This window comes from Neofelis nebulosa, chromosome 11, assembly GCF_028018385.1.
Source record: "Neofelis nebulosa isolate mNeoNeb1 chromosome 11, mNeoNeb1.pri, whole genome shotgun sequence".
Lineage (NCBI taxonomy): Eukaryota > Metazoa > Chordata > Mammalia > Carnivora > Felidae > Neofelis > Neofelis nebulosa.
This window is the reverse complement of record NC_080792.1, coordinates 65,391,854-65,402,591: the sequence shown is the minus strand read 5'-3', so window position 1 is coordinate 65,402,591 and position 10,738 is coordinate 65,391,854. Positions and strand designations below refer to the sequence as shown.

The 10,738-nt window shown below is 54.8% G+C and overlaps 1 protein-coding gene and 1 long non-coding RNA gene across 5 annotated transcripts; one reads left to right on the top strand and one right to left on the bottom strand.

Moving 5' to 3' along the window:
- Nucleotides 1-609: 609 nt before the first annotated feature.
- Nucleotides 610-3,920, bottom strand: TMEM191C (transmembrane protein 191C). 4 transcript variants are annotated; one of them, XM_058692879.1, is made up of 10 exons: nt 3,706-3,920; nt 3,275-3,398; nt 3,035-3,085; nt 2,808-2,885; nt 2,618-2,674; nt 2,438-2,497; nt 2,223-2,287; nt 2,067-2,139; nt 1,790-1,830; nt 610-993 (listed from the first exon to the last, which is right to left on the bottom strand). In XM_058692879.1, exons 1-10 carry the CDS (start codon nt 3,858-3,860, stop codon nt 846-848), a joined length of 852 nt encoding a protein of 283 aa, XP_058548862.1. In that variant the 5' UTR covers nt 3,861-3,920; the 3' UTR covers nt 610-845. The 4 variants fall into 4 exon arrangements, with proteins under 4 accessions (XP_058548862.1, XP_058548861.1, XP_058548863.1 ...); XM_058692878.1 differs by lacking the exon at nt 610-993 and adding an exon at nt 1,464-1,705; XM_058692880.1 differs by lacking the exons at nt 610-993; nt 2,618-2,674 and adding an exon at nt 1,464-1,705.
- Nucleotides 3,921-4,009: 89 nt separating this feature from the next.
- On the top strand, nt 4,010-5,709 carry LOC131489809 (uncharacterized). The gene is made up of 2 exons (XR_009250754.1): nt 4,010-4,173; nt 5,502-5,709. It is a non-coding gene; the product is annotated as an uncharacterized LOC131489809 (long non-coding RNA).
- The last annotated feature ends 5,029 nt before the right edge of the window (nt 5,710-10,738 follow it).

Below are 10,738 nucleotides of genomic sequence, written 5' to 3'. Positions count from 1 at the left end.
CTCTCTCTTTCTCTCTCTCTCTTTCTCTCCCTCTCTCTCTCAAAATAAAACTTTTTTTTTTTACTTTTTTTAACGTTTATTTATTTTTGAGACAGAGAGAGACAGAGCATGAACGGGGGAGGGTCAGAGAGAGGGAGACACAGAATCTGAAACAGGCTTCAGGCTCTGAGCTGTCAGCACAGAGCCTGACGTGGGGCTTGAACTCACGGACTGCGAGATCATGACCTGAGCCGAAGTCGGCCGCTTAACCGACTGAGCCACCCAGGCGCCCCAAAATAAAATTCTTTTAAAAGTAAGATATGAGAGGGGCACCTGGTTGGCTAAGTTAAGCACAGGACTCTTGATTTAAGCTAACATCATCCGTAGTCTCACAGTTGGTAAGTTTGAGCCCTGTGACTGGCTGTGTGTTGACTGTGCAGAGCCTGCTTGGAATTCTCTCTCTCTCTCTCTCTAAAAATAGATAAATAAATTTAAAAAATTAAAAATAAATTAAAAAAAATAAACCATCGTATGAGAATATCTTTACAACTCCTAGGCAAGGGTCAAACACAACCAAGCCACCCAGGCACCCCAAGAATGAAATCCATTTAGGACACAGCACGTTAAGTCTTAAATTTGATAGAATTTTATACACAGGATTACATAAACAAATTTAACTCCCAAAAGACTAAAAAACACCAACAAATCAATAAGAAAACGATTATTTGGAGGCCACAGCAAAAACCTGTGTGCCGCGCCGGCAACAAGGAGATACACGGAACAATTTTACTACCAAAAAATGTAACGGGTAAAAGTAGGGCAGTATTTGTAACAGGCAAAATGGAACTCAAGGTTCATCATTTCCACTAAGCACAGCATTTCACATGAGTAAAAGGACGAGTCCTCACAAAGACTGCAGTGGTGAGCGTGCACTGCCAGCAGGGCTGGGACTCCCCGAAAGCGGGGCGGACCACAGGAGAGGAATGCCTGGACCGGCACCGGGAAGAACCGACCCTGAAAAAATACAAGAGGTGCTGTGGGGAACTAAATCACCCCCACGCAGCCGGGCCAGAGGAACCACGGATCTCCACGGAGAGGACTTGACCGGCCTGCTCCCCCAACCCCCAGGCTCACTAGCAGGGAAAAAGCAAGTTTAGCAAAAGATACTGGCCAACTTCCGAGTTGGCTCAGGCGTGGCAGCAGGGGCTGTAGGAAAGGGGACCCCTCCCGGGAGCTCCTTGGTGCGAGCCAGCCCAAGGCGCCGGTGTCAGACGAGGACGCACCCTGCTCACTCCCGAGTCGCGGGCTCCGCCGAGAGGCGCCCGGGACAGCCTCTGCAAACTTAAGCACCGCCTGGAAGGCCCAACACCCTCTGCGCCGGAGGTGCCAGGGCCGCTGGGCCGAGGGACACATTACACCCCCCACCCCAGGAGTCTCCCCTCGGCCTCCCCCCAGGCGCCCAGAAACCACACGGAAGACAGAAGTGCTTAGTGCTTGTGGCCACGGCCGGCATGATGCGCGTTAGGCGGGCAGAAGGCCGCGCGCGCGCAGTTGGAGCAGCGGGGACAGAGTGTAGCGCAAACCGCGGAAGGCTGCGTCCGAGTCGAAGCGCGGGAGCCCCCCGCGGAGGGCGGAGGGGTTCACCAGCATCAGGCAGAGCATAGGCAGCGCCAAGAAACCGAGCGGGAGCAACAGCAGCGTCTGCAGCGCGCCCAGAGCCCACAGCCTGCGGACCCAAGGACGGACGGACGGACAGACGGGCAGTGGCGGGCAAGACGCCCAGAGCGCCCGCCGCCTGCCACTGGCTCACCTGAGGCCCGCCCCGCCGGTGCCGCCGAAAAGCCGCCTCTCCTACGGAAAGACGGAGCAGCGTCTAGCTCAGCGCCGGAGCGGAGGGCGCCGCGAGGTCCGAGTCTCTCAAGGAGCAGGAGGGAATCGTAGGGGACCAGTCTCCCGCAGGGCGGGTACGGGGGTTGCGATTCCGTCGGGGGGCGGGCCCTCGAGGGGAGGTGGGACCCCGTGGGTGTGGGTATCTCCCATGTGTTGGGTCCCGACTCCAGCGCGCCCCTCCCAGGGCCCGCGCTCACACAGTCGGCCTTGGCCACCTCTTCCATGAGCGAGCCCGCGCAGTCCTGCATCCGTCGAAGCTGGGAGTCGCACCTGCCAGGAAGCGCATCGAGGTGGACGATCTGCCTCGGTTCCACAGCCACCCCACCTTACCCCCACAGTCCTGAACCCCTTACAGTTCCGGGCCGCCCCTCGAGGCGTCCAGCGCAGCCGCCGCCTCCATCACCTTTCCCTGCAGCTCCTGGAGGGGGAGGGAGTAAGGCGCCAGGACTCGCAGAGGAGATCTCGGGGGTGGGGTGGGGCGGGGAGGGAGAGGAGCAGCTCTGGGGGTGGAGGAGTGGAAGCCACAGTGGAGTCGGAGGTGAGCTGCTCTTGGGACTGAGGGTCGTACCTGCAGGACTCCGCTCTGCTCCTGAAAGCTGGCCCAAGCCTCCTCCGTCCGCTGCACGCCCTGGGATGTGGAGGGCCCTGATAAGACTTGGGATAATAACCCCTCTCCATCCTGCACCTGCCCAGGCTCCACCCACACTCGAAACCGACACTCTCCCTCAAACCCCAGCTCCACTCGCACCTGCCGCAGGCCCTCGGCCTGCTTGGCGTGCTTGGCCTCCACCATCTCCAGTTGTTTCTTCCGACGGATCCAAGGAATGTCAGGAGACCAGCACTCCCGGAACCCCACCCACGCATCCGCTCGGCCCACCCCCGCCCCTCAGGGAGCTGCTCGCACCGCCGCTCCGGCATTGGGGGCCCCACCCAAACACCTGCAACGCCATCAGTTGGGTCCCGAGTTGCTGTTCTGCGCGCTGTTGACTCAGTTGTTCCCCTCCGTAGTAGAAGAGCTAGGGATGGGTCTTGTGAGGACGGGGTTTGCGGGGCTTCAAGGGGCAGGGGATGTCCTTAATGGCCGGGACAGGGTAAAAACCGGGGCGAGGACTACAACGGGACTTCCTAGGGGAAGCTAGAGACTAAGGCCGCCTCCTGACTGTACCTGACTTGACAGCTCCTCCCACTGCTCCTGCAGCTGCCGGTTGTGTTGCTCCTGTGGATAGGGTTGAGGGGGGCAGTCTGGGCCTCTCAGAGACCCCAGGCTCAGCTGCTGGCCCTACCCCAGGCGGGGCGGGGTCCCCAGCATCGGAACGGCCCCACACTGGGTCCCGACCCTGCCCGGGTCCTATTTAGGGCCCCGCCCTCTCCGCAGGCATAGCCCCAGTCGAGTCCCAGGCCCCACCAAGTCTTGCTTGTGCTGCTCCGCCGCTTCCAGCAGCGCGCGCGCGCGCTCCGCGCGCTCCCGCGCTGCCTCGCGCGCCTCCCCTCTCTGGGCCCGCGCCGCCTGGCTTCGCTTCCGCTGTAGGCTGCAGAGGGGAAACTGAGGCGGTGCCACCGAGGGAGGCGGCGGGTGTTCAGACTCCCGCAACCGCCGGGAAAGGCCAGTTACTAGTGAGGCCGAGGAAGCCCGCGCCGGCTCGCCGCACCCTCCCCTTCGTGGGTCCCCTGAGTAGATCTTCCAGGTCCCGCCGGCTTAGAGCGGAGGTTCGGGCCCTGCGGGGAGGCGTAACCGACGGGCCGGCCAGCCGCTCTGCCCAGGCCTAGGTGCCACCACCCGTAGTACTGACCCTCGCGCGCCCGCCTCGTCCCCATCGAGCCCCGCTTCCCGCGCACCTGCGCTCACGCTCCCGCAGGTCCTGCAGGCGCCCGGTGAGGCTCTCGCTCTCGGCCTCAAGCCCCCGCACTAGCTCCTCCAGCTCCTGCTTCCGTAGTCGCCCGTCGCGGTTGTCCTTCTGCAGCTGCAGCAGCAGCTCTTGTGACTCGGCCATGGTTTAGGGGCTCTGCCCCGCCGCCGCCTCCGCCGCTCGCCTAGGGAATCCGGCACGCGGCCGGCGTCACAATGGGCGACAGGGGGCGCCCGAGCACAGCGCACCCTCCAACGCCCCCCACCCCACCCCCCACCCCCGCCCCGCCCAGAGCCGCGGTAGACGAAGGTCAGGCAGGATCCCGCTTCGCCCCTCACGCAAAAAATGTTATGCAAGAGCCAAGATCGGATCAGTAAGGTTAATAAAATACTAATACCTAATGCAGAATAATGGAGACAACATTGGTTCCCCAATTGAAGATGGAACTTGCAAACTGGTCAGTTTTTCCTGTGGAAAAGACTTCGAAATATATGTCAGGATCCATACATATGTTCAGATCTTTTGACCCAATTATTCCACTCCTGAAAATTTGGGGAATAATTAAAAAAGAAAAACAAAACACTAGGCATTAAATGGTTCGTTAAAGGCTTTACAGTAATCACAAAAAGGAAACTTGTAATCATTAGTGTTCTGTTTAAAAATTAAGTGTCATGTCTGGAGATATCTCATCTAGTGAAAAAATATGATTTAGGACTTATGCTAAAATAACTATGATTACCAGGTAAATGGGCAAGATCTTTAAAGGAAGAAGGAGAAGATGTTCTTTAAAGGAAGAAGGTTGAAGTTCCAACTCTTGATTTTGGGTTCAGGTCGTGATCCCAGGGTCATTGGGTAGAGGCCTGCATTGGGCTCCACGCCGAGTGTGGAGCCTACTTGGGATTCTCTCTCTCTCCTTTTGCCCCTCTCCCCTGCTCGTTTGTGCTCTAACATAAAATTAAAACAAATTTTTTTAGGGGCGCCTGGGTGGCTCAGTCGGTTGAGCATCTGACTTCAGCTCAGGTCATGATCTCACAGCTTGTGAGTTCGAGCCCCGTGTAGGGCTCTGTGCTGACAGCTTGGAGCTTGGAGCCTGATACAATTCTGTGTCTCCCTCTCTCTCTGCCCCTAACTCACTCGCATCCTGTCTCTGTCCCTCTCAAAAGTAAACAAACATTAAAAAAAATAATATTTTTTTTAACTTTTAAAAATGTAAAAGAATACGAAATCAAAAGTTCTTTTGCATGGCGTACAAAGTCTCAGGACAGGTGCTGGAGAAGAGAGCCGAGTCTCAGGTGCTGTTCGAAGATGGGCACCTGGCCACCAGTTCTGACCAGTGCCAACCTGCCCTATAGCTCGCTTGCCAGGAAAGGCCTCCAGGACTCTCCTGAAGCCAGGCTCATTCAAGGGGAGGGGAATGGCCCATGATCCCAAGGACTCACCCAAGGGAAGCAGGTCTTGGCTTCCTGGTTAAAGCCCCTTCCCTGCACCAGGTTCCCTCATCTCCGGCCCCTCTCACTACAGCTGTTCCTCTTCCATCCCCTCTCTCCCTCGGAGATGTCACACAGTGTCCTGCAGTTGAGCCCTCCCCATGTGGTGATGCCCATTTGCCACCCTGAGGGGTGACCCCGTCCCCATGCACCCTCACCAGGAGGTTCACCCCCAACACTGCCCCCATGGCCCCCCCAGGTAGTCCTGCCCCCTCTCCTCCAGCTGTTGTCCTAGAAATCTTGATGTTCTTGATGTCCTAGAAACCTGATTCGTTGACCTCTCTCACCCTCCCTCCAGCCTGTCCCCAAATCCTGGGGCCTGCTGCATGGCAAATTACTGCCCTGTCCCTCCACTTCCACTGTGAGGGGAGAAGCCACCTACCTCATCAGTGCTGTTATGAAGAATAAAGAAGCTGATGTTTGCAAAGCCCTTAGAACACATCTGGCACTAGTAAGTGACACAGAAACCCTGGTTAAATAAATTTAAATAAAAAACAAGTTTCCAATTTCTGACCTCTTTTAAACATGTTCAATGCTATTCCTCCAGACCGGATCATTCCAAAACTTCCTAAGTAGTCAGCCTGCTCCCACCTCATCTACCCACAGCAACCAGGGGTCAACTGATCCCCCCCTGCCTCCAACACACACATATACACACTCTCAGCTTTCTGGCAGCTTCCCACAAGTCCATGCCCTCACGCTGCTCAGCCCAGCCTGTTCTTCCAGGCAACCGGCCTCAGAGCCCAGGAATCTGTCCCCTACTGCTGCTTAGACTCACCTACCTGCCACAGGGCCTTTGCACCTGCTCCTCCCCCTGCCCAGCCCTTTCCTCATGTCCTTCAACCCTCCCCGCAATTCCATCTTCTTAAGAAAGCCTTTCTTGGAGACCCCACCCCAAATCACAACCTCCTATGGCACTTTTACTGTGTCTACCCAGCATGGGTACCCACCTACAATCTGTACTGTGTCCTGCACTGGAATAGGAGCACAGCTAGGACAGGGCCTGGCACACAGAGTTGTTGAATGGGCATGTGGACAGGCCGTCTCCACTGCAGAGATGTGGCATCTTGTCCAAGAGCGTAGGCCACAAACCAGCCATGACCCAGAAGAGCTGTGGCCCCAAACCACGTCCTTCCTCTGACCCCACAGCCTGCCCCTTGCTCATTTGCCAAAACCTGCCACACCCATAGGCCTGCCTCTGCCTCCTTGAAAGGACACCCCTGGACCCTGGTGCCCCTGCCATTTTCCCGACCTGGCTAGGTCAGCTGCCTGGCACTGCAGCAGAGCAATAGCCCTAGCAGTACCTTGTGTCTCCTACCAAAGGACAGAGGCTAGTGAGCAGCTGCCTCCCTTGAGCTGCTCTTGAATGCTGCCGTCTGTGTTCCCCTAAGTGGACAGGCTATGTAGGGACATGGGAAGGTGAGATCCCAGGGGTTTTGCTGACAGTCCACTGGCATGAGCCAAGAAAGGGGACTGAAGACAGCGACGTTCACCTCCAGAGGCACACAGCCTGGAGACTCCCACTGCGGGCCTGCCTGGGTTTCTGGGAACTCACCAACTGGGCTCCTGTTGCCTCCTGTCACCCCAAGATGGAAGCCACCACTTCTCCCTCACCCCCTCCATGGCTACCGCAGGCCCCTGGTGGCCACAACCAACTGTTCCACACACCTCTGCAGTAGCCTGTGGCCAAGGCGACAGTGCAATATGGACATGCGACAAGAAAGCTTGATGAGGAAGGCGGGGTGAGGGCAGGGAAGGCAGCCACCAAAGGGCCCCAGGACGGAGCCTCACCAGCTCCCCAAGTGGCCTGCTGTGGATGAGACGCCTTCACTGCAGGACACAGGGGCCCAGCAGGTGCCTGCTGAGGGCAGAGAGGATCTGAGTGAGCAAGGGCGCTGGGCTTACTGCCCGCAGAAGGAAAGGCAGACACTGAGGCCAGGAGGCCAAGCTTGCAGAGCCTGTGGTGTGGACAGAGGGCTGCCTGGCACCTTTGCGGCCACCTAAAGCTGCACATGGCACACCTCTGTTATGGGTTGAGTTATGTCCCCCAGAATCCCTAAGCTTGGAAGACCCAGCACCTCAGAATGTGACTGTATTTGGAGATGGAGGTCTTTAGAGGGGTAATTAGGTTAACATGAGGCTGTTAGGGTGTCCCCTAAGCCAATCTGACTGGGATCCTTATAAGAGGAAACGTGGACACAGACACTCACAGAGGGAGGACAGCCATCTACAAGCCAAGGAGAGAGGCCTCAGGAGAAACCAACTCCGTTGACACATGGATTCAGGCCTCCAGCCTCCAGGACCGTGAGAAATTACTGTTCAGCTCTGGTTTCTGTGGTGCTCTATTATGACAACCTGAGCATGCGCATACACCCCTTTCCCTCTCCTGAGGATGGGCCAGGCCATCCTGTGGACAGAATGCTGGGGGTGGCCCCCCAAATGCAGGGCCCACTTGGGGAGGCAATGGCAATGGTGGGAAGGTACACATTGCCGCAACACCCTAGGATCAGCCCAACTGTTCGATTTGGCTTTGGAGGTCCTTCCCCGCCTGGCTAGAGTCTGGGTGCCACCCTCCCCCACCACACACATCTCTCTGGCCACAAGAAAATTGCTTCAGTTCCAAAAATACACCAACTCCTCCTCCTGGCCTTCGTATATACTGTTGTGTCTGTCTGGGACACTCCCCCTAGCCCCCCACTGCCATTGCTTCTGGTTGCAGTCCCCTTCCAGGTGGCCTGACCCTCTCGAGAGCTACAGAAGCCTCCTGTGGACACCGTCCCCCTCCCTTGTGAGTTCTGGGACGTGTTTCATCTCAGGTGATCCAGGGGCAGTACTACCATTTACCCCCAGGGTTGAGTTAACGCAAGAGCTAGTGCTGCTGAGCACTTGGTACAGTGCTGGCTATGGAGGACTTGGGTTAGCATTAGTTTTTATCTGCCTGTTGCCTTCACATGACTCAAGGATCCAAGAGGTCAGGGGCCACGTCCATGCACCGTCAGTGAACCCAGCACTCTGGGCCCAACACACAGTCTACTGTCCTGGGCTCCTCAGATGTCACATGGATGCACACCCACCTGACAGAGAGAAGCCAATGGTGACATTCCGTTGGTGCCGGCCCTGATCTCACACCAGGGATGCCTGCAGGTGGCAACCAGCTTTGTCGCCTGTGGCCAGAAAGAAGGGCTGAACATGAAATAGGTTAACACCAAGACTGTTTGTTGACATTTCCTTAACTCACTGGTCAGTGGCATTAGCAGAGACCAGTGCAGTGGGGAGGGGAGCTGCTTGCTCTCCTCCCAGAAGGCCAAGTGCCCAGGACAGGGGGTTCTTTATGGCTGGGCAGTAACTGGTAAGACTTCCAGCATCCCTGCCTCCTACACTGCCTGATGCTGAGGAAGACAGCCTGGGCCCCGAGGGTAGGCCAGCCTCCTATGCTGATGCCAAGGCCTGCCCAGCTTGCCTTTCCCAAGAATCAGACCTTTTCTCTCTGCCTATCTGGTTTCTACAGCATAGAGGCCATCTTTCAGCTTGTTGTGGGCAGAGGACAATCTGGGGCACGTGGCTACCTGTTCTCCCAGGGAGACTGTGCTGACCACACTCCTCCAGCCAGCTGCTAGGTGACTGCCCTCCTTAGCGTGAGGTTTGTACAGGTTCCAGGTTTAGGAAGGGTCCCCCATTGCCTCCCAGCAGGCTCCTTCCTCTTCAAGGCCCAGGGCTGTAGGAGGGCAGAGGCCAGCCTGTGCCAAGGGGGTGGTCAGAGCAGATTGGGTGCCAGGCCACTTTAGTGTAGGTCTCACACGTTCTCGTTCAGAGTGGATGTGCATATTACCTGCAGAGGACATGCAGAAGCACAGGTGGCACTTTGGAATCACCAACAGTAACATTTCACAGCACACCTGAGACTCTAATGACACACCCTGGCTTTTACCAGGTTTGAAGAATGAACCATTCAAAAGTTTCCTGTACATTTGGTGTGCAACTTAGCAAATGCTCTCGTAGAAGGTCTTGTGGGAAACATTTCTTGAAATATTTAGCATCCAGGATACTTCCTCATGCACGAAAGTGGAAACAGCCTCTAGTTCACTCTTCCTGACCTTTTCCCCTCCCTCTTGGCACACACGCTCAGTCACATCTTCTGGCCTAATGGCAACAGAGTAGTTTTTCCTCCCTCTTTGTTCCTTTTTTCGGCTCATTCTCAACTACATAGAATTCCTTCACTGCCATCTACCTCAAATGGCTTTTGAAAAGAGGCATGTTTTAAAGCAAACACTCCAGGGGCTCCTGGGTGGCTCAGTCAGTTAAGCGTCCGATTCAGCTCAGGTCATGATCTCACAGTCTGTGGGTTCGAGCCCTGTGTCAGGCTCTGTGCTGATAGCTCAGAGCCTGGAGCCTGCTTCGGATTCTGTGTCTCCCTCTTTCTCTGCCCCTCCCATGCTCATGCTCTGTCTCTGTCTCTCAATAATAAATAAAAGTAAAACATAAAAAAGTTTAAAAACATGTTTTAAAAAAAATAATAAACCAAACACTTTATGGAAGGGAACAGTGGTACCTACAGCTCAGAACCTGTCTTTGATCTCTAACCATGGAACGACTCCCCAGCCTGGCCCTGATTTAGAGTCTGCCTGCAATAGAGTATTTCGTCTCACCTTTCACCACTCTCTAGAATGTTCTTCAAGCCCCTAGCGCTAAGAATCTCCAGTTTGGCAGAAGGCTCTGTCAGAAGTGCCACTGCCAGCTCAGTACAGGCAAAAACAGTGTCTCATCTCCCTCCATTCCACACATCTTAGGTAACTATTGGATTGATTCCAAGATGCTTTTTAGGGTTTCATTTTTTTAAATGTTTATTTATTTTTGAGAGAGAGACAGAATCTGAGGCAGGCTCCAGGCTCTTAGCTGTCAGCACAGAGTCCGATAAGGGGCTTGAACTCATGGACCATGAGATCATGACCTCAGCTGAAATCGGATGCTCAAATGACTGAGCCACCCAGGCACCCCTAGGGTCTCATTCTTGAATATCAGAGCCTGCTAAGGTCACCCAACATTTGAAGAAAGCCTTTAAAATTACATTTTTTAAGTATAAAAACTAACCTAAAGTGGCGATCTAAAAAGGAACTAGACACTATGCAAGGAACAGAAGAAAATGTCAAAAAAATTAAATTTTCCTTAGAGATTACATCTATGAAAAGAGAACAAAATGCAATAAGCAAAGCACAAACACAAGAAAGGAAATTCAAAATAATTGCTGACACGTTTTAAAAATGAGTAAGTTTACTGAAGGGAATGGGTCTCCAGAATGAAACCAATCCACCAAGTGCCCAACCCAATGAATGAACAAACCACCTAGAATAAAGAGACAATACTACAAGTTTCCAGAGAAGGTTACATACAAAGGGAACTGGACTTCTCATCACACTGGAAGGTAGAAGCCAATGAAACAACACTTGCAAATTCAACAGGAAAATGAAATCCAACCTACAATTCTATTCCCAGCCAAACTATCAATTCTGAGTAGTTTAAAAGCATTTTCAGGGGCGC

What these genes read in the sequence shown, in the direction of transcription:
- TMEM191C (XM_058692878.1), bottom strand. Translation starts at nt 3,860, where the DNA reads ATGGCCGAGTCACAAGAGCTGCTGCTGCAGCTGCAGAAGGACAACCGC. An exon ending in CCCAACTGATGGCGTTGCAG is followed by an intron (nt 2,675 to 2,807) that starts GTGTTTGGGTGG and finishes ATCCGTCGGAAG; the next exon opens with AAACAACTGGAGATGGTGGA. An exon ending in AGCAGAGCGGAGTCCTGCAG is followed by an intron (nt 2,288 to 2,437) that starts GTACGACCCTCA and finishes CTCCCCCTCCAG; the next exon opens with GAGCTGCAGGGAAAGGTGAT.